This window comes from Oncorhynchus keta, chromosome 15, assembly GCF_023373465.1.
Source record: "Oncorhynchus keta strain PuntledgeMale-10-30-2019 chromosome 15, Oket_V2, whole genome shotgun sequence".
NCBI lineage: Eukaryota > Metazoa > Chordata > Actinopteri > Salmoniformes > Salmonidae > Oncorhynchus > Oncorhynchus keta.
The window spans coordinates 33,944,610-33,967,403 of NC_068435.1; the positions used below are offsets into that span (position 1 = coordinate 33,944,610).

At 41.0% G+C, this 22,794-nt stretch overlaps 2 protein-coding genes across 5 annotated transcripts; one reads left to right on the forward strand and one right to left on the reverse strand.

Moving 5' to 3' along the window:
- Positions 1 to 2,399: 2,399 nt before the first annotated feature.
- Positions 2,400 to 9,381, reverse strand: LOC118394817 (synaptosomal-associated protein 47-like). 4 transcript variants are annotated; one of them, XM_035788391.2, is made up of 6 exons: positions 9,289 to 9,381; positions 7,422 to 7,951; positions 6,657 to 7,156; positions 5,987 to 6,111; positions 3,208 to 3,403; positions 2,400 to 2,787 (listed from the first exon to the last, which is right to left on the reverse strand). In XM_035788391.2, exons 2-5 carry the CDS (start codon positions 7,925 to 7,927, stop codon positions 3,257 to 3,259), a joined length of 1,278 nt encoding a protein of 425 aa, XP_035644284.1. In that variant the 5' UTR covers positions 7,928 to 7,951; positions 9,289 to 9,381; the 3' UTR covers positions 2,400 to 2,787; positions 3,208 to 3,256. The 4 variants fall into 4 exon arrangements, with proteins under 4 accessions (XP_035644284.1, XP_035644286.1, XP_035644283.1 ...); XM_035788393.2 differs by lacking the exon at positions 9,289 to 9,381 and adding an exon at positions 8,454 to 8,706 and having other exon boundaries at positions 5,987 to 6,108; XM_035788390.2 differs by lacking the exon at positions 9,289 to 9,381 and adding an exon at positions 8,461 to 8,705.
- On the forward strand, positions 8,899 to 12,639 carry LOC118394816 (2-oxoglutarate and iron-dependent oxygenase JMJD4-like). The gene is made up of 6 exons (XM_035788387.2): positions 8,899 to 9,402; positions 9,646 to 9,811; positions 10,151 to 10,276; positions 10,377 to 10,644; positions 10,794 to 10,940; positions 12,119 to 12,639. Exons 1-6 carry the CDS (start codon positions 9,150 to 9,152, stop codon positions 12,452 to 12,454), a joined length of 1,296 nt encoding a protein of 431 aa, XP_035644280.2. The 5' UTR covers positions 8,899 to 9,149; the 3' UTR covers positions 12,455 to 12,639.
- The last annotated feature ends 10,155 nt before the right edge of the window (positions 12,640 to 22,794 follow it).

Below are 22,794 nucleotides of genomic sequence, written 5' to 3' on the forward strand. Positions count from 1 at the left end.
GAGTTGCTCTCTGAATAAAGAGAAACAGAAATCCAACAGAGTGCATCTCTGTCTGAAGACCAAAGAAAAGACAACAATAACATATGCAAGTGGCGTGTGATATCATTCTGTCTCTCGGTATCTGGGAAAGTACCACAATAACAGTCAAACGGAGGGCATCTTCCAATGGGATGGGAAATTCATTCCGAGCCAAATCCTCAACAACATGTACACAAAAAGAGCAACGCTCTAGCCAATGCTTATCACATTAACAATCAAAGTCAAATTGGTTATAGAGGGATATTATAATAAAAACACATAAAACGTCATTTATGTATTGTAAGTGTTCATAGAAGTACATCCCCAACTTATTGTAGAACTTGTACACCAGTGTACGTATCAATCCCAGTAGACCTATTCATTTATTTATGTTTATTAAAAAAATAAAAATGTTTAAAAACACCAGAATCCACTTTCAACCAATGCGTTCTATAAGAAGCAAGTGTTATGTCTTTTCTCTTATAGAAAGTGAATCCATTCCGCCCCCCAGTTGGACTCAACCACCTACCAGTAACTTTTCCTCCCAATTCCAAGATTAACCAACAGGCCTGATTTCCTGAAACTGGAACCTCCCTCTGCATGTGGAAACGAACACAGCAGCAGCAGCAACACCTGCACCAGCAAGAGGTCAGCCAGGAAGTGAGTCAAGAGTCCAACCGTTACAGACAGACACACAGACATGCTCTAATAGTGTATTGCTACACAGGAATAAAATAACAGTGTATTTCTCTCATTTCCAATTAGAGAATGTGGAATCCATTCCCATGAATTACATTAATGAAGATCAACATAAAAAACCTTTACCAACATTGACAGAGTTTAATGTGCGTGATAAACTGAAAACGTGTCAGTTGAATATATTCATTGTTATTACATTGTGAAATTAAGGGGTAAATTTGCCCAGGTAGACACATTACAATGCTCATGATGTCATGAGATGTCTTATGCATTTCTGAATTGAAATAGACGTTTTTCAAAAAGCAAAAACATCCACCTCAAAGCCGAAGGGGAAATGACAACTCTGACTTTGTATAACAATCACATGGCTCCTTATTTTAACAGTTGGAGAGCATGGAACAACCCACGTGTGCCCTGACAGAATCCCACAGCCTTTGTGCAGCTCTTTCCCAGAAAAACTTGATTGATTGGCCATCAAGTGAGACACGCTCCTTGTTGGAAAGAACAACCTCACCACAGGGACTATTTAGTAAACAGACGTGGATGTCAAGGCCTGCATGGCGTCTCCACTCTCCATTACCATCCGCTAGAAAGGCAAAGCCGGATCTCATGTATCTGTGGTCAAACGAGACCAACGCCACTTCCTTTTTATTGCAAGGCTGCTTCAAAACCGCGGCAGAATGTATTCCCTCTCCCTTCCTCACATTTTTTTTTCTCAGAGGCTAGCAATTCACATAACCATGTGGTGTGCTTCTGGTATTCGGGACACCAGGACTCAGAAATGAATGTAACGGTTTATCGCTCAAATGATCAATGAAATAAATTCCAGTTTACCATCTTTGATCAGACTTGAATAAGTATTTGGTATAACCCTCCTTTTCTCTGGCAACATTTTCCTTGTCACGTACCGCTTATGACAAGTGTTCATTCTAAATCTATTACACCTTTACTGTAGAATCAAGTCCCAGTGACTGACCCGGGCCAAGACATTTGAGAGGTCGTCAGTCTTCTTTAAAAAAAAAAAAACAGTTTAGCAGTTCAACTTCGTCCGGAGTCATAATTGAGAGCTCTGCCACCCCATCCATCGCCTGCAGCCAAATCAAATGAATCTGGGCTCTTGGCTCCTGGTGGTCCCCCTCTCTCGTGAAAGCTAGCGGCCCCTGCCCGCAGCCCCCACAGGAGTGGTGAGCAGATGCCAAACCAACTCCTGTTGCCAACAGGATGTTATAATAACAGGCCTGTTTACAAAGGGACTCTGCACTCACTTTCATTCAACGGGCCAGGGACCCACTCGCATGCAGCACTACTTTCAATAGTAAATAGCTTCCGCTTCCTTTTCACTCACTAGTGTTTTGACGTTCTCCGTGTCAATTTGTCACATGTGAACCTTGTTATTATTGGGTGTTGCCTTGCTTTGCATTTCTCTGAGTGTTGAGACATGTTTGTTGTCTGTTTTGTTTTCTATTCATTATTATTCTTTAATTAATAAAGGAAACTACATTGCCTTTTATGACCTGGGCGGGTTGTAGTGTACTGTTTAAGCCAGTCATCTGTCTTCTATGTAAAAAGTGTTTTATTGGATAATTAGGCACCACTCAAATACTTACTGTACTGTCTACAGTACAATAGCATGGGGAACTTGAGGCATGAAACTTACGAAGAAAAACATGACTTACCAGATATTTTGGGTTTAAATCACAGTTTATCAACGATAAATAAACAATAAATAAATTACAGTACAACAGAGTACAGCAAAGAAGTATGCAAGTCATTCATACAAATACGATTATACAGATATCCCCAAATCCAGTGTCAATGTTAGCAAGATTGTGAGTTGCCGTCTGCTTTTTATTGTACTGCACATTATAGAATAGGTGGTGACCGAATAGTATTCTGTGAATTTCAAGGGACACAGTTTCAAGGGACACAGTTACAGACCCACTGCAAACTGGATTATAATTCAGCGATCCCACTCGATGCATCACTTACTCTGCAGCAACATGCAACACTTGGAGCTGGAGGGAAACCATGTGCAGGGAGGGAGGGGAATGGCTTTACTGACACCTGCAACTGAAAAACAAGGGGAAAAAACACACATTTAGCAGCAGTGTGACAATCGTTCCTCACATTGATTTAAGTACAACATCAGAAACCACTCTATACTTATGTGACAGACCCAGGGATTCAATCATCTGTCAACAACAACAACCAGGTATGGATCTATTCATGGTTCTTCACAGTGCTGCGAGGACAATATCTCCACTAAGTGCTGACGGGAGTGAACACTTCCTTACCTTGGTGTAAATGCCATCTAGTGGACTGGTTGGTAATTACCACATTGAGAGGGACATTGATTTCTATATTTTACACATTACAATGACGTAAGGGTGTATGACTACCCCGGAGACTCAGACATTTGCTACAAGTGTAGAGGTTCAGAACAAAAATTTTCTTAGAGCACGCATTTGTCGTCAGGGAACAGCAACTCACAGCGCATTTCTGGATTGCGCTGTGGTGAGCCGGTTGGCTGGTGTGTGAACTACAGCAGCCTCTTCATGCGGCAGGTGTGTTTGTCTATGTGCATAGTGGCCCGGTCCGTAGAGCTGGTCAGAATATCCAGGGCCTCGTCTTGCCTCTCCAGCGCAGTCTCAGCCTCCAGAGCCAGGTTTTTCAGCTGCATCAGCATCTGAGAGAGTAGGCAGAGAGCCATATAGGCACACACACACACACACACACACACACACACACACACACACACACACACACACACACACACACACACACACACACACACACACACACACACACACACACACACACACACACACACACACACACACACACACACACACACACGCTTGGATTAACTTGTGGTTGGCCCTTTTGAATCTATTTCCTCTGATCCATTGTACAGGGCAAAGTAAATCAAGCTCAGCTCAAATATTTGACATATATATTTGACCCAGGTCTGTGGGAGAAAATCTCTTGATTCTCGTAGTGGTGGGGAAAAGTGTCTCGTCTAGGGTTATGTCCCGAGAGGACATGGAGTGAGTGAGTCAGTCAGTGGAAAAGACAGGGGAGATGAGCAGAGAGGAGGAATAACACTTTTTTTTCTCAGCCATAATTATTCTTCCACTGCTTGTCGGAGCCACGAAGACCGAATGGCTGTTAGCTGTAAAATGAAAAACAATGAAGGGACTGCCTACAAAAACCAAAACGATCTGTAATGACTGTACTTCCATCGTTAGGTCATGACACAATCGCTGTGTGACCCAATATTCATGTGACTAGTATACATTACTCAAGCACATGGTGACTATACAGAGGTCTCTGGTCTCCTGAGGTCATCGATAACAGACAAGTCAATGACATTTTGTTATTTCAACTTTCTGTGTGTTCAGGGAATTCTGCAACTCCATCTCCACGCTCCAACACCTGTGTACGTTATGGTCAATGGAACAACTTAAATCAACCTTGTTGTGCCAAGCAAAACTTAATAGACACTCACTCCACACCCCAACACGTGGTTTCTAAACTAATATTATGTTATCCTACACATGCTCACACACACACACCCAATTGACGTTATGTCAGTTTTCAGAGGCCAGTAATTGCAGACACAGCAACAGTGCACAGGAACGGCTTCAGACAGCAACGAGCAGACAAATAGTATTTCAACGTACTCCTTAACGACAACTGCATGCATTCACTTTCTAAGGTTTCTTCAGTTTGGGAGGAAAATGTGATAGACTGATATCGATACTTCAAAATATACTGCAGTGTAATTTATGGGATTCGGTGCCATATTATGTAAAATCGACCTTTAACTAAATTCTACTGTTGAAGGTAAATTTTATCACACCACTTCTGAACTTTTGGTTCGTTTTTATCCTCTTCCCTTCAACATACACAGTCAGACATGTAGGTAAAATACAAATCAAGTTAAAAATAGATAAAAAAGTAGGCTAATAACATAATTAAACTGATGAAAGGTGAGGTGAGTTGTAGGAAATGTGTTTAAGACATTTAAAAAAAACAGATTTGAACAAAAAAACGACGTGATAATCTGCAGGTATCAAATATCTTTAGACCAAAGGGGCTATTTGCTGTACACTTCGGTAGGCAATCAGGTTAAAAGTGATTCTCAACGAGGGACTCTCACTAATCATTACATGAATTAGCTGCGTCATAAAGTGTACCACTTTACCACTTCAGAAAGCGGTAGGCTTTGTGGTTTAAAAGAACCATTATGACTTATCGGCACAAAATAGCAAGCCATTGATAGAGAAACAAAACACATGTCCCTGAATTCTAAACCGACTAATTGCGAGAAAATGTCACTAACACGATCGATTTGTTTGAAAATGATTATATATACAATTATATTGAGATACAATCGTATTGATACCATTCTGAAGTAGTCAATACTTAACTTGTAATATCTAACTAACTGTGCCGTTGTGAACGTAAATTCCACAAAAGCCTCATTCAACCTCAGCTTCAATCAGCTTTACAGAACTGCTTATGGGACTGTAAGAAACACCCAAGCCTCGAGAGACTGTAGCCTGTGTTTTAGGAGGATTCTGAAAATGACAACATACCTGTAACGGATTACCAACCAATTACATAGACAAAATGTTGTGTTTTGAAAAGGTTTAACATGGAAAACACCATTCTGAGCCACCCATAATAATGTGTTAAACGAAAACGCATTTGCGTCACTGTTTATGTCTTGCAACCATCGACCATGCATGGAGCTCACTGTTCAACATTATGAGACTTTGAATGGAAATACATTATACACTGTCTGACCAGAGAAGTCTAACCAAATAACTGGCCATGTCTCTTTCCCTCTCTCCTCTCTCTTGTAACCCAATGGGAGTTTGGTTTGTGGTCTTACCGACTAATATATAAAATACATAGTATGTAAAAATAAAAGTCATCACAATGAATCTCTGGTTTGGACTGGAAACACAGCATTTATCTTCCCATGATTTTCATAGACCATAAGAAAGGTTACACTTGTTCTTTAAAACCTGCTATTGAAATGGCATACATTTAAGGCATCATAACATGGAAATTCAATCATGCATTTCTTCTGAATTCAAAACAGATATAAAGACAGGTATAAACATTATCTGAACGCAAAATAGAGAAAATGTTAGGGCAGTATAACTTCAGACTGTTATAAAGCATGTGATACATAGGATAAAATGCTTGAGGAAACAGGAAGAGGCATTAGAAGCCAGATTCCGATATTGTATCTCACCTGTCGGATTTCCTGAGCCTCAGCCTGAGTGACCTCTGGCTTAAGGACATGCACCTGCACCTGGGACAGCTCTCCTGCTGGGACTGTCATGGGGACCTCTGTCTCCTGGTACTGCAGCAGGCCTGCTGTCATGGGAGGGGGCAGAGATATAGTGATATATGGTCCTTCTGGATGGATATATGGTCCTTCTGTAGCTCAGTTGGTAGAGCATGGCGCTTGTAAAGCCAGGGTAGTGGGTTCGTTCCCCGGGACCACCCATACGTAGAATGTATGCACACATGACTGTAAGTCGCTTTGGATAAAAGCGTCTGCTAAATGGCATATATTATTATATTATATAGGCCCCTCAAACAAACACATTAGCTTCTTATGAGCGTAACAGTAACCCTATGATAATGTAATGGGGAAAGCTCGTAACAACAAAACACAGCATGCATCAGAATCGTGAAACAAATCAAAAAGCTATGTAATAAATCAATAAGCTAGAGTGTATAATGAGATTTCAGCCTCAAGAGAGCCTAAAGTAATTTCAAAGATGTGTATTGAACAATATGCCATGCTAAAACCCACAGATCTTTACTGCCACTTGGTGGCCAAACCATTGTACAGAGCAAAATAAACAAAGAAGAACCCCCGACTGGGACCACAGAGGATAATCTAAACTTCTTACCTGCATTCCATATTGAACCTTGATCCTGGTCACATGGGGTCGTAGCTGGGGTCGTCAGGAAGGCAGAGTACTCACTTGTGTACTCCACCTTCTTCTTATACTGTATCTCTAGCACTGACATGGCCTCTGGCATCTTAGCCGACAGGAGTCGGAAGCATATGTCTGGCTTCCCTATGAACCTCTGCCTCACACTGATCTCATACGGATTGTGCACCCGGATGTCATCCACCTCATCCCTCTGAAAGCGGTGGAGCAGCACATAGTTTGTGTCTCGGACTTCTAATGAGGAGACCATCACCATCAAGCAACCAGGCTTCAGGTCTGAGTCTCCACCTCTGGAGACGATGGCTGGTATGCTGGTGATCACTCTGTGCTTGCCTGTTCCTGTTAACTTACAAGCAGCCTCTCTGGCAGCATGCTCAGCCTTGACATCCTGCTGACTCTTCCAGGGTAGTTTGCCAAAAGGCCACCAAGGGGGAGACTCTAGTTCAGACAGTAGCCTGCAGAGATAATAGTGACAGAAGTTAGAGGAATGCATCCAATTCAGTGACGGTTCATACAAATTAAGAAGGGTAAACATGTTCTGGATAATAGCTATCCAATCTCAAATAATTAACCACTACTATATATTAGTGTATATTTAATCATCATGTGGATAGAAAGGCATCAAAACTTCGGAAAATCTCCATGATTAGCTACAATATTTCAAAACAATAAAACAAAGGACTGACAGGGCCCAGAGGTAGAATTCAATATCCACCTTACCTGTCTGCCACGCCCAGATCTGAGTCGATCTTGCCTAGGCCATGCATGACGTTATCAAACTGCTCTCCCTGGTGGTGGAGGACATTCCCTGTGTCCTCTAGCCGTCTCTGAGCCCCCGCAACCAGGTTAATCAGCTCCCTCCCCTTGGTCGGCTGTGCCTCAGCCCCCTGAAACTCTGCAGATGGGGACAACAACCTCTCCCTCCAGAAATGCTCCAGGACATTGTAGACCACCACCCGGTTGGGCCTCAGCGAGCCGAACCAGTGCTTGATATTCCCATGCTCCAACACGGTCAGAGTGCTGAAGATGAAGCTGGACGACTCCATCTTGATCTCCATGATCCTTGAGAGGCGGAAGCCAACCAGGTTCTCTTTGCTCTGGTCTGAGGTGAAGCGCAGCATGGTGCGGGTCAGGGACAGGGTGCCGGCATCCCAGCGCTTCTCACTGTTGATGTAGTAGGAGCCTGGCCAGCTGTGGATGGGGATGTCTCGGGTTGGGCATGTCATTTTGGCTTGGCTTCAGATGCTCACCTAGGAAGAGATGGGTGAACATGTTAAAATGTTGTATTGTAAATAATATTTGAATCAAGGTCAATATGTTAATCGAGATAAAAGATGAGAGACTAAAACGTTGGAACTGCTAGCTAGGAATTTCAATCAACCCGGCAGTAAAGCTATGTTATGTAAGTAGCTAGCTGTCATGGTAATCAAGGTATTTTGGACTAGCTATTTAGACCTACTATATGGACAGTACAGCTAGCTAGATACATATGTTACTGTGTACTAGCTACCTTATTAGAGTACCACTATGTCTATGCTAAGCTTGCTAACGTTAGCTGACTAGCAAAACATGCAAAATCATAACATGTCAGGAAGCTAGCTCACTAGCAGACCTTTTCATAGGCGTTCCTCTCAAATAAAAGATAAGAAAATGTGTATTTGGAGTAAATTGCATTCGTGTTCAAACAAACAAAATAGGTAACTAGCGATCATTCAACATTGTTTGATGATTTTGTTGACTTTTTAAACAAACCTGGCACCTGAGCTCCTGCAGGGTTATGACTATTCCAGGAAATCAGAAGCTACAGTTTTGTAATGTTGCGTAAGACGATAATATTATCGATTGTGCATTATTTGAGTACAGCTGCTCTGCATGAAACTGTTAATATATATAAGAAGGTGCCACTTTAATAATTGTAAACATAAAAACAAATGTAAGATTATTTTTTTTCGCAGATTGGTTCCCAAGCGAGTGATTTGTTTGGACGTTAAAAGACGTCACTTCCTCAGTACAGACATGTTTACAGTCCGTCTAGAAACAATGATCCTGCTATTTGAAATGTGTAGAATGTGCATTATTAATGTCTAATTTCAAAGTGTATATTTACTAAAGACATTCAACGTTGAATTAGCAAACATTACGGAAACAATCATGTTAAAAACAAACGAAAAATTAAAGCAAATATTGGGCGTGTGCATCTATAAATGTGGTCCCCTAAAATGCAAAATAGCATAGCCATAGGAAGCTATTTTTAGGCTCGAATGAACGAACCATTTTCTCCACATTTTTGATTTATCTTTGCAATGTAAATCCAATAATAATGGTGGAAAAGCAATTAATATGACATATCATGTCACTATAGTTTAGGTACGTCGCTTGTTTCGATTGCTTGCTAATTAGTTAGCTAGTTAACGTTACACCCAGGACTTGTTTACATCATCCAGTATCATGGACAGGGAGTCTTATCATAACTGCTGCAGCCTCGTTAAAATATCAAGGCAATCCTATGAACAATTTTGGTCTTCGCACTTTGTGGATTACATAGAGACGGATTTGAGCTATTCCAAATTCTTTAAAAAGTACTTACTTCCTAACCACCCATGCATGTTCTCGAGGAAATTTACTGAAGACTGGAAATGTAGGAAACAGTGGGTCACTGAAGAGGGGAAGCCAAACTTCCAGAAACTGCTGCAGCAATTTGGTGAATAAATGTTGTTCGCTACATATCTATTACAATGTCCAGTAACTTTGACGTCAAATGAATGAGTTTGATTAGCCTATGGATGGGTTGTTCTGATCTGTGATTTGACAATCATTTCTCGTGCTTTGTGTAATTATCTGATGTATATATTTGGTAATAAAACATGTGTTGCAGTTATGATGAACCAATAACCTATTTTGTAAATTGTGATTTCAAAGTATTTATCTTTTTTTCCTCTTGCAGATGAGACTCCGGTTCCAGTTGCAAACTGCAATGCGAAAGAATACAATGCAAACCCCAAACAAATTATTCCTTTCAAGGAATTTATTCACTACTGGAGAGAGTACATACAGAATGGACACTCATCACCAAAAGGATGTCTCTATCTGAAAGATTGGCACATGTCAAGGTATTGAATTCACCTGTATGTTGCCATCTGAAGTAAGAGCACACTGTATATAGACTGTATATAGACTTTTTTTCTATTGTGTTATTGACTGTATGTTTGTTTATTCCATGTGTAACTCTGTTGTTTGTGTCGCACTGCTTTGCTTTATCTTGGCCAGGTTGCAGTTGTAAATGAGAACTTGTTCTCAACTAGCCTACCTGGTTAAATAAAGGTGAAATGAATTAAATAAAAAATGATTGGAACATTTTTTACAGTATGTAAATAATGTATATACTGAAAGTAGCTGTATCAAGAATAAGCTAAACATGGCTCAATGGTTCCGTCCTCTGTCTTTCACAGGGATTTTCCTGAACACAATGTTTACACTACCCCAGTCTTCTTTTCCTCTGACTGGCTTAATGAGTATTGGGATACTTTGGAGGTGGATGACTACCGGTTTGTCTACATGGGACCCAAAGGCTCATGGTATAACAAAACATTTCATTATAGAGTCTATAATATATATTCTCTTAAATCTCTGTCTCCTCTAACAACATGTGATTGCTTTTTCCTCTTTTTGCTATAGGACGCCATTCCACGCGGACGTGTTCCGCTCCTACAGCTGGTCAGCAAACATCTGTGGCAGGAAGAAATGGCTACTGTATCCCCCAGGCCAAGAAGAGTTTCTACGAGACAGCCATGGCAACCTTGCTTATGACGTCACTGCCCCTGAGATTCGAGACAAGGTGCAATTCCCACACTGTGATGAGGCCTGTCAACCACTAGAGATCATTCAGGAAGCAGGGGAGATCATATTTGTGCCCAGTGGTTGGCACCATCAGGTTTATAATTTGGTAAGTACTGCAGTTTGGATGTGGGACATATTAAGTGGTACACTTGATCAAGAGTTTTTTTTTACAAATCATTATCAGTTAAGCACCTGTATGGTTCATATGGCTAATTTTGAACTAAGTAACCTGACTTCTGTCTCATTATCCTGCAGGAAGACACCATCTCCATCAACCATAACTGGCTGAATGGCTGCAATGTGGACATTATGTGGCAGTTCCTTCAGAATGAGCTGTCTGCTGTCCAGAGGGAAATAGAGGAATGGAGGAACACTATGGATTCATGGCATCAACACTGCCAGGTATATAAGACACCTGGAGATAGACATACAGTGCCTTCGGAAAGTATTCAGACCCCTTGACTTTTTCCACATTTTTTCCACATTTTATTACGTTACAGCCTTGTAAAATGAGTTTATCCCCCCCTCATGAATCTACACACAATACCCCATAATGACAAAGCAAAAACAGGTTTAGACAAATGTACTAAAATATCACATTACATAAATATTCAGACCGTTTACTTTGTACTCAGGTTTCCTCCAGATGTGACGCTTGGCATTCTGGCCAAAGAGTTCATTCATGGTTTCATCAGACCAGATAATCTTGTTTCTCATGGTCTAGAGTCTTTAGGTGCCTTTTGGCAAACTCCAAGCGGGCTGTTATGTGCCTTTTACTGAGGAGTGACTTCTGTCTGGCCACTACCATAAATGCCTGATTGGTGGAGTGCTGCAGAGATGATTGTCCTTCTGGAAGTTTCTCCCATCTCCAGAGGAACTCTAGAGCTCTGTCAGAGTGACCATCGGGTTCTTAGTCACCTCCCTCACCAAGGCCTTTCTCACCTGATTGCTCAATTTGGCCGGGAGGCCAGCTTTAGAAAGAGTATTGGTGGTTCCAAACTTCTTCTATTTAAGAATGATGAATGCTACTGTGTTCAATGCTGTAGACATTTTTTGTTACCCTTCCTCAGACCTGTGCCTTGACACAATCCTGTCTCTGAGCTCTACGGACAATTCCTTTCGACCTCATGGCTTGGTTTTTGCTCTGACATGCACTGTCAACTGTGGGACCTTTTTATATAGACAGGTGTGTGCCTTTCCAAATCATGTCCAATCAATTGAGTTTACCACAGGTGGACTCCAATCAAGTTGTAGAAGCATCTCAAGAATGAGCAATGGATACAGAATGCTCCTGATCTCAATTTCGAGTCTCATAGCAAAGGGTCTGAATACTAATGTAAATAAGGTATCGGTTTTATTTTTAATACATTTTAAAACATGAAGAAAATCCTGTTTTCACTGTCATTATGGGGTATTGTGTGTAGATTGCTGAGGATTTTATTTGATCCACTTTAGAATAAGGCTGTAACATAACAAAATGTGCCAAAGTCAAGGGGTCTGAATACTTTCCAATGCACTGTCTGACAAAGCAGATGTATTTTAAAAAGCTGTGTAATCTGAGTTGGTATTTTGTTTTACAGGTCATCATGAAGTCTTGCTCTGGGATTGATTATGGGGAGTTTGCCACTTTCCTGAAGATTATCGCTGACAACCGCATGTCCTTCTTGAGTTCTTGCTCCGAAAACAACTCCTCAAATTACCCACGTCATCTTTCAGAGACCCTGGCCACATTGGGGCTTCACCATGCTGCCTTTGACCTACAGAGGGTGGCTCACATTCTAGAATGCATGCTCTGCAATGAAGACTTCAAGAGACTTGATCATTCAACTCTGAGCTCACAACCTGAAAGTTTGCTGCAGCAGATTCGAGAGACCATGCTCTCCACTAGAGGGCAGCACTCCCTTTACCAGGAATAGGCCACCCAGTATCCTTTATGAGCAACTTTATCAATACATTTAGTTGATAAGGCTTTGGTTTGAGGTAGCCTGATGTTATCTTGACCCCCAAAAAAAAAAAAAAAAAAAAAAAATGGTCATCCTGTGTGAGTTTATGGGTGTTTTCTTATGTTGTGAATGAGATGTTGATAAAATGACAAACGTCCCTACTTTGTCCTCGTATGTTTATTACGCCAGAGATACATAAAGTAATATTTAAGATAATAGCTAGCAACTGGCAAGCAGTGCACAACTGGCAAACAGCATAGTGTCAAGGAACTCAATATTTGAAGCAATCACAATACTACAAACAAGGAGACTATTCATAGATGTCATAGACATGGTTGGTAGTGCTACCAGTGAAATACCGTACTAGGTGATTTGGAATAAGAACATTTGAACTTTATGTACATTATCCATGTAAATATGATCTGGCTCATTTCAACATGTGTGCGTTTCATATTGTTGGGGTCAAGGGGTCAAATACCTCTATCGTCATTTGGTTTTAAGAGTCTTTGGGCCACCAGTATCGCACGGATTCCTCCAGAGACTGTGTCCTCAGAAGCCTTGAGTGTTAATGGCTCTTTGGCATGAGCCAGGCGAACGCCCAGATCTCCAACCCAGGCCCTGTGCTTCCCGGCTGACTTGCCAGACTGGGTCTGAGGTGCCAATCCTTCGGGTAGTGCCGACGTGCGTACGCCATCAGATGTTTCCGTACCACCCCATTGTGATGAGTCCTGGCCGATGGAACAGCCCTTACTGAAGCTGATGCCCTGCATGTAGACCAGGTTGACCTCCAGAGGAAGAGCCACCCTGGGAGGAAGGTCCTTCACTCCCTCGGGAAGTCCTAGGAGAAACCCACTATAGAAATATTATAGGGTTATTACAGGAATAACTTGAATTCAACAGCCATGCTAGCCATATCCCATACAGTATCCTGCAGCCATCTCGTCCATATTGTATATGGCATGACAACAACCCAGTAGTTGACAATAAGCTACAACACACAGTATGCGATGAGGTAAGCAAACCATTTCCACCATTTATCTATTGCATAGTGGTGCCTGTGGTAGTCCACTGTGTTGCCCTGCTGACACCAGTGGTGACCTGTCATTCAGGGCAGGTTGCCTGTTTGGCATGTTATTTTGGCATTAGTACATGTTACTTATAAATTTGCAAACCATGTAAAAAAAAATATACATCTATTTTTTGCTTTATTGAGTAAGGCAGCTCCAAAATGCAGGTGTTTCAGGCTAGTTCAGTGGTTTCTGTGGTGGGGCAGCCAGAGGAAAATACAGACCGTAGGAGTTGGTAATATTCTATAGTTGTACTGTGATTGGCTCAGTGTTCTGTCAGTCATGGGGACACAACGTCACCATAAAATATACGGTGAGAGCTCAAAAATTCAAGCCCGTTGGGTGCTGCCATAGAGTTACATAGGAAGTGCCCATCCAAGAAAGGTGAAGGTCATTGGCCACATATAAAATTACGTCAAATCACGTTAAATCTACCGTAGCTTTGATTGATCATGTCAACTTCATACGTTCAAAATCTTAGCTAGCAAGCTAGCAGTCATCATCATGAATCATGTCGACAATCTACTGGCAAATATTTTTCAATCCTTGTGATATGAAGAGAAATTATCGATAAAACGTATCGGTGCTCATCGGCCATAAACACTACACAATAGGTTGGAAATCACTCATTCAACAATGTGTGGTTTGAAAGGAATCAGTGGCTAACTGCAAGCATTGCAAAGCAATCACTAGCCTGCTATTCAATGCAGTGGGTGTGTTGTCCAAGTCTGGGTTTAAGGGTCTCTTTTCTAAGCTTAAAAGGATAAACATTCAACATTGGCCTTGCTGTCAATCCAGCATGACTTCTGCCGCATTCAAAACAACTGGAAACTCGGAAATCTCAGACAAGAAGCTTCACTGCAGTACCTGGTTCGAATCCTGGTTCGAATCCAGGCTGTATCACATCCAGCCGTCATTGGGAGTCCCATAGGGCGGCTCACAATTGGCCAAGTGTCGTCCTGGTTTGGCCGGGGTAGGCCGTCATTGTAAATAAGAATTTGTTCTTAACTGACTTGCCTAGTTAAATAAAGGTTCAATGAAAAAAAAGCCAGACTTTGATGAAAAAGTTTGATGACGAAATTTGCCCAAGAAGGACTGCCTTGCCACCTTCCTGTTCAAGTGAGAACAGGTACGGCAACTGCACAGCCCTCAACTGCAAGGCTCTCCAGAGGGTGGTGCGGTCTGCACAACGCATCACCGGGGGCAAACTACCTGCCGTCCAGGACACCTACAGCCCCCGATGTCACAGGAAGGCCAAAAAGATTATCAAGGACAACAACCATCCGAGCCACTTCCTGTTCACCCCAGAACCATCCAGAAGGCGAGGTCAGAGTGAAAAACAGCTTCTATCTCAAGAGCATAAGACTGTTAAACAGCAATTACTAACACAGAGAGGCTGCTGCCTACATACATACTCAAATCATTGGCCACTTTAATAAATTAATCACTAGTCACTTTAAATAATGCCACTTTAATAATGTTTACATATATTTCATTACTCATCTCATATGTATATACTGTATTCTATACCATCTATTGAATCTTGCCTATGCCGCTCGGTCATCGTTCATCCATAAATGTATATGTACATATTATTTTTTCCATCCCTTTAGATTTGTGTGTATTAGGCAGATGTTGTGGAATTGTTAGATTACATGTTAGATACTGCTGCACTGTCAGAATGAGAAGTACAAGCATTTCTCTACACTCGCATTAACATCGCTAACCATGTGTGAAGTCGGAAGTTTACATACACTTAGATTGGAGTCCTTAAAACTTGTTTTTCAACCACTGCACACATTTCTTGTTTAACAAACTATAGTTTTGGCAAGTCAGTTAGGACATCTACTTTGGGTATAACACAAGTAATATTTCCAACAATTGTTTACAGACAGATTATTTCATTTATAATTCACTGGCATCATTTGAGTCAATTGGAGGTGTACCTGTGGATGTATTTCAAGGCCTACCTCAAACTCAGTGCCTCTTTGCTTGACATCATGGGAAAATCTAAAGAAATAATCCAAGACCTCAGAAAAACAATTGTAGACGTCCACAAGTCTGGTTCACCCTTGGGAGCAATTTCTAAATAATGGCCGGTAGTACGCAGGTATAAAAACCATGAGACCACGCAGCCGTCATACCGCTAAGGAAGGAGATGTGGGATTTTTTTCTCCTAGAGATGAACGTACTTTGGTGCGAAAAGTGCAAATCAATCCCATAACAACAGCAAATGACCTTGTGAAGATGCTGGAGGAAACAGGTACAAAAGTATCTATATACACAGTAAAACAAGTCCTATATCAACATAACCTGAAAGGCTGCTCAGCAAGGAAGAAGCCACTGCTCCAAAACCGCCATAAAAAAGCCAGACTACGGTTTGCAACTGCACATGGGGACAAAGATAGTACTTTTTGGAGAAATGTCCTCTGGTCTGATGAAACAAAAATAGAACTGTTTGGCCATAATGACAATCATTATGTTTGGAGGAAAAAGGCCTGCAAGCCGAAGAACACCATCCCAACCGTGAAGCAAGGGGGTGGCAGCATCATGTTGTGGGGGTGCTTTGCTGCAGGGTGTACTGGTGCACTTCACAAAATAGATGGCATCATGAGGCTGGAAAATCATGTGGATATATTGAAGCAAAATCTCAAGACATCAGTCAGGAAGTTAAAGCTTGGTCGCAAATGGGTCTTCCAAATGGACAATGACCCCAAGCATACTTCCAGAGTTTGACAAAATGGCTTAAGGACAACAAAGTCAAGGTATTGGAGTGGCCATCACAAAGCCCTGACCTCAGTCCTATAAAAAAAATTGTGGGCAGAACTGAAAAAGTGTGTGAGAGCAAGGAGGCCTACAAACCTGATTCAATTACACCAGCTTTGTCAGGAGGAATGGGCCTAAATTCACCCAACTTATTGTGGGAAACTTGTGGAAGGCTACCCGAAACGTTTGACCCAAGTTAAACATTTTAAAGGCAATGCTACCAAATACTAATTGGGTGTATGTAAACTTCTGACCCACAGGGATTGTGATGAAAGAAATAAAAGCTGAAATAAATCATTCTCTCTACTATCATTCTGACATTTCACATTCTTAATATAAAGTGGTGATCTTAACTGACCTAAGACATGGAATATTTACTAGGATTAAATGTCAGGAATTGTGAAACTGAGTTTAAATGTATTTGGCTAAGGTGTATGTAAACTTCCGACTTCAACTGTATGTGACCAATACAATTTGATTTGATTCATAGTCTGTTTTAGAGAAATGTAATCATCGAATATTGTAAGAGCTTACATTGTCTGCTTATATGCCCCCTTTATTTATCCTACGAATCTAACTTGGTGTACAGGGAGAATACTGTAAGAACGGCCCATGTTCTGAACTATGTCGTTGTACGTTTCAAAAGTGCTGAACAAATAGTTGTATTGACTATGTCCATCCTAGCTCGCTCATTAAAGTCTTAATCGAAATTACAGATTGCCTTTTCGAGATTGTACATCTCAATTGTCAGTAGAAACCACATTTGTTAAAGCAAGTCAGCCATATCAGCTATGTTTTTTTTAAAGGCAGTAAATGAGGCTGAATTAACTATTTCGCTGCCAGACAAGGCTTTGCTGATAGCCAGGTGTAGTAGTGGTAAGGATTCACTCCACGGTGCTGAATTTCTAAAAAGTATTATTCTGTTGGGACAGTTTTCTATAGGCCCTAACAGTTTGTGGGCACCGTTTGTCACCGTTATAGTGCATAAAGAGTTTGCCCCACCAAAATATACATGCTAAAATAGCCACTGGCCTACACGATGGAATCATTTCCAGAGTTCTCAGATCTTCCTCCCACATCAGAGCTTTTTCTGAGCATTTTCTGAGGAATTGAGATCTGGTTTGGGCCTCCCCTGGCTTGGGGCTGTTCCCTGCAAGGATGCAAACTGGTGAGTGTAACGGCGTTCTTCGTTTGTCGAAAGAGAGTTGGACCGAAATGCAGCGTGGTGGTTACTCATGTCTTTAATAAAGAATAGCGATACATGAAATAACTTAATAAATTCAAAAACAACAAACGGAACGTGAAAACCTAATACAGCCTGTCTGGTGAAACTACACAGAGACAGGAACAATCACCCACGAAATACACAGTGAAACCCCGGCTACCTAAATACGGTTCCCAATCAGAGACAACGAGAATCACCTGACTCTGATTGAGAACCGCCTCAGTCAGCCAAGCCTATACTAGACACACCCCTAATCAACCACAATCCCAATGCCTACAAAAAACCCATGTCACACCCTGGCCTGAACAAATATATAACGAAAACACAAAATACAATGACCAAGGCGTGACAGTGAGGGCCCAAAAAGGTGATACTTTTTCTTTTTGACACTGAAACATGCAAAACAAATCCCCGCAAGGGGGAAATGCAGGTTTGAACTAATAAAACAACAAAGAATATGATCTTCATGATCAGTCTCTGTGTGTAAAATATAAAATGGTTAATGTGAACCTAACCCAACTAAAAACTGTAAGGAAAGCAATCCAATGTCATTTGTTGCCTAGACTTTACTGCAAATGACACTCAAGTCTTGGAAAAAAACAATACACTAATATTGCAGTTAGCCATGACAGCTTTTATAATAGAATGCCTGTGACCACACACATTTAAATATTGCATTTGGGAAAAAAACATCTTAACCCTAGGATGCATATGCCTGGTCAAAATGTATGTGTGTTATATTAAACATAGAGGAAGGGGTCAAATGTAGGCAAGCAACTACTAGTCGAATAAGACATGGGAGAGATGACGAATTTTGGCAAAGAGATTTATTTATAGACTAATACACTTATTAAAACAAATAACCAAACTGAAAAGTGCAGACATTACTAGTGCCTCCCCCGCGATCAAACCGACATAATAAATCGTCATTGGATCTACACCATTCATGTAGGTCACCTATTTTGGAATCAAAACGGCAAATTTCACCATACGGTGACTAGTTTGCATCACTGTCCCTGAGGCAACACAGCCCATAGAAAAAGCTCTGTGCGGGCTGATCTTCACCAGACGGCAGATTTTATAAACCTTCAAATGTTCAAAATGTGTGTCTTTTATGGTGTTGTCACACTCGACCAGAACACCACAACCCACTTCAGCTTCTTTCAATCTAAATAACAATAAGAGAAAGATCATATCAACCATCATATGGGGGTGCTTCAAATGAATATCATGCCTGGGTTTCTCATAGCTAACTTTAATTGAAACATTATCTAACTGCTGCACACCAGTGGAGGCTGGTGACTTGAAAAATTGAGGAGAATTGGAGACCCACGGTATAGGTGTGGAACGCACGGAGACCACAAAGCGTGTTTAAAAAATCGGCAAACACAAATTATTTTAACCTAAAGCATTTAATAAAGACATTTATAGTACAATATTATGGGGAATTGGGAATGAGAGGGCTACTTACACAGTGTTGGAAAGGGATCACAGCAGTGATTGATTGACTGAGGGTATGAGGCATGAGTTGAGTTGTTCAGAGGCTTGACCAGTGCAGTAACACAAGACACTACACAGTTAGACAAAAGAGCTAAGAATGAGTTAGTCCAAGCAAGGAGTAAAATCATTTATGTGTAGTAATGTGATTGTGTATGTGATTGACTCTACATACAGTAATGAGAGAAAATTGGATGAGTGGATGAGCAGGCACATGAGACGTCATGGGTTCAGTTCATGTCAGGAGAATGTTGACAATGGTAGTGGAGTGGAGTAGACATCCCCTCTTAATCAGGGAACATGAGGGGACTTCCATTACAGCTGCGCCATCGTAGGTTTGGACAACGAGTTTCTCTGAAGTTAAACTCAGACATCTCCAAATTCACGAAGTAAAACACAGCAAAATAAAGCCCTGATCATCTACATACCTGACGATAACTGACACCTGCAAGCAGACTGGTGGCACCATAGGTCCCAGAGCAGTGGGGCAATTTCTACCCCCTGGGGCATCTCACCCACTTGACATATCAAAGTAGCCCGAGAGATGTTCCTGAATAAAGCTCTGATCATCTACATACCTGACGATAACTGACACCTGCAAGCAGACTGGTGGCACCATAGGTCCCAGAGCAGTGTGGCAATTTTTACCCCCTGGGGCCTGGAGTTTTTCCTTATACGTTAACCTAACTAGGAAAATTCTGGAACCTATAAAAGGTATGACAGTGATTAATCAGTTGTAAAAAGCTTTTATATGGGCTATGATGGGACCATTTCTTCCTAATTAAGTCACATGGTTTTACAAAACTCCTGAAAAAAACTCCTGGCCCTGGGGTGGATGAACATCCTGTCAAACTCCAGCTACCTTATATTTGTTCATTTAAATGATATTTAGACTAGATTAGGAGGGAGATTTCCTCTACCCAGACATCAACTGAAGGACAATGGAACTCACAGGGATGAGCTTGCTTTATGCATGTTTAGGCCTGTCGACACTATTATGTTGATTGATTCATTCCTGTTAATCATTTTGGATTAAAACTGTATAGGCATTTTAGCCAGCCCAATTTTGAATATAATCTAGATTTGATCACATTCACATTTCTCCTGACAAACAAATGGACTATAAATACATGATCAATTAGTTGGTCCTATACAGATGGACAGGGCGCATAGGCTGTTATGCAGCTTCTCATATTAGTAGATCTACAGTTGATAAGACAGAAAAAAAGCTATTGTTTTCATCCCATATAGCATGTCAGATTTCTAATGTTTAGGTGTAGCCTAGGCTGCAGCAACATTTATGTCATTCGTTTTTGCTTGTGTCTGTCTGGAGTGATTCTTTTCATCTTTGCTAAATAAATACAAGAGGAAAGTGCAAAGCCTACTTGAGCTCACATGAAAAACATGCGTCAACCTAGCTCTTTAATCAAACTTTTAACGGATGTTTTCGACATCCCAGAAAAGATGTTCAGTTTGTAAAGCATCGTGAAGTGCAGTTACAGGCGGCTTGATGAAAGGCTCCCTGTTAGTTAACAAGCTCTACATTTGATTCCAGTTGGTATTGAACGCCCTAACCTTTTCATCCTTCTTCATGAAATCAATCTCAGGCAGAGATTGACCCTCGCTTTAACACACAGAACCCCCATAATGCTCTGTGGCACAATCCCGATGCAACACACTTGTTTCATTCTCTGATCCTACTTCTATGATTGGATGGATATGTCATGACGTGGCCCTCTTTGGGTATAGCGAGTACCCTCCCTCTTTCTCTTACCACCTCTCTCCCTCCTACACCCAGGCTCTGTTATCTCAGGTCGTAAATTCCATGAGGAGACTCTCTTCCCCCCCGGCCATGCGGTATGGAGAGAGGGTTCACAGTAGAACAAACCAACTTCTTCTACCTCACAGAACTTGAGAACTGAACAATATCTCTATTTTGGAGAATGTGTAAACGGTCAGTGGAGAATTCAGCTACGACCGGTCCATTTGGTTTAATGTTTGTGACCTCATGAGAGACAATACAGCCACATTACCATAACTGTTTATACAAGAGTCTCCGTTATGAGATTTGCATCTAATTATTGTATAAAATGAATGAATAAAGATGAAACTATTTGTGAAATTATGTAATGTGATTTTAAACTGTTTAATGAAAGATAATTCCCTTTAAAGTTTAACTTGGCCCGCCCCATCAGCACAGACATTGATCTGGCGTCATTGGACAGCCTTTTCTGCTGTTTCGAATATAACCTCCACCTGGAGAAGCACACTTCAGACCATGGGTACCTAGATTACTGATAGGGCTAAGGTTTGAGTAGAGACCGTGCATTCCTCAGTCATCTGAGGGAGGTTGTAACGGTTGTTCAATTCCTAACCAAACCACGTGGAGCATTGGCTACATTGGTGGAAATGGTTAAACTCTGAGACTATCAATAGCGATAGAATAAGATCAAATCTTCAATACTAATTACTAGTCTGCAGCTATAATTTATGTCAACCTGGAATGCGAAGACCAACAACCACCGAAACATCTATTCTACAAGAACATTTCTGAATGGGACTCTGAAGTATCCATTCTAACCACGAAAGACTCCAGGGACGCAAAGAGAAGTAAAGATGTTAACTTTTCAACAGAAAGACTGATGATTCCAACAGAGATCACGACGACACACTGAGCGTAAATATACATATCGATTGCAATTATTCCCGAATGAGTGAGCGTTCACGTGCAAAGGATTAGCATTTCTATTAATATAATTAGCAACTGTGTAGTGTCTTTTGTCTTTTGCGCCCTTCTCAGTCCCTTTGTCTACCAAACCGCCATTTTGGTTTAGCCCACCAGGGAACATCCCCTATCATTTCCTTGTAACCATATCTACTTTGTTTGTTTGTTTTTGCATTTCTGTGATTATTTAGTTAGTTAGTAAATAAATGATTACGACAATTGATGTATGGATGATTCATAGTGAAGGCTGGGTTCGTGCAGACAACCAACAATTTACGACGTTTGGAATGAGACTAATGTGAGATAAAGAATAATTCATTAATAAGAAGACCAATTGATCAAATATTAAAATATCTGAAGAGTTATATTAGGAAAATTATAACTTTGTAATCTGAAGATTTTCCTTGGTGCCCCGACTTCCTTGTCAATTACATTTACATGATTAGTTTAATCACGTAATAAACATAATTATAATTACAGAGAATTGATTTCATAAAATAACAGTCTTCACTTTAATGATGCCAAAGACATGACAGGCAACTTGTCAATTCATACTGCAAAAGCTTTGATTGGTTGGAGGACGTCCTTCAGCCTACCAGCCTCCTAGGTTTTGTATTGAAGCCAATGTAGCCAGAGGAGAACGGAAGCTAGCTGACCTCCGGCTACACCACGTCCTCCGGCTATACCATGGTGCTAGCCTCGACAGTGCTGTTGAAGTTAATGTAGACCTTCGTTGCAAAACAGTATATTTTAACCAATTATTTGGTGACATATGAACATATTTAGTATAGTTTAATCTATAATTTTTAAATGTTTCACTATTTTATTTTTATGAAATTTCACTGAAGATTACATGGAAATGCACTCCCCTTCCTCCTCTGAGGAGCCTCCACTGCTGCACACTAACTTTAGTGTGTAATTCAATGGCTAGATAAGCAAGCTACACCCATAAATGAGGTTCTGGTGTAAACGTGTCAGTAACAGCATGTAATAAAAAGGCATTAGTTGAGTGCATTCCCATGTAATCTTATCT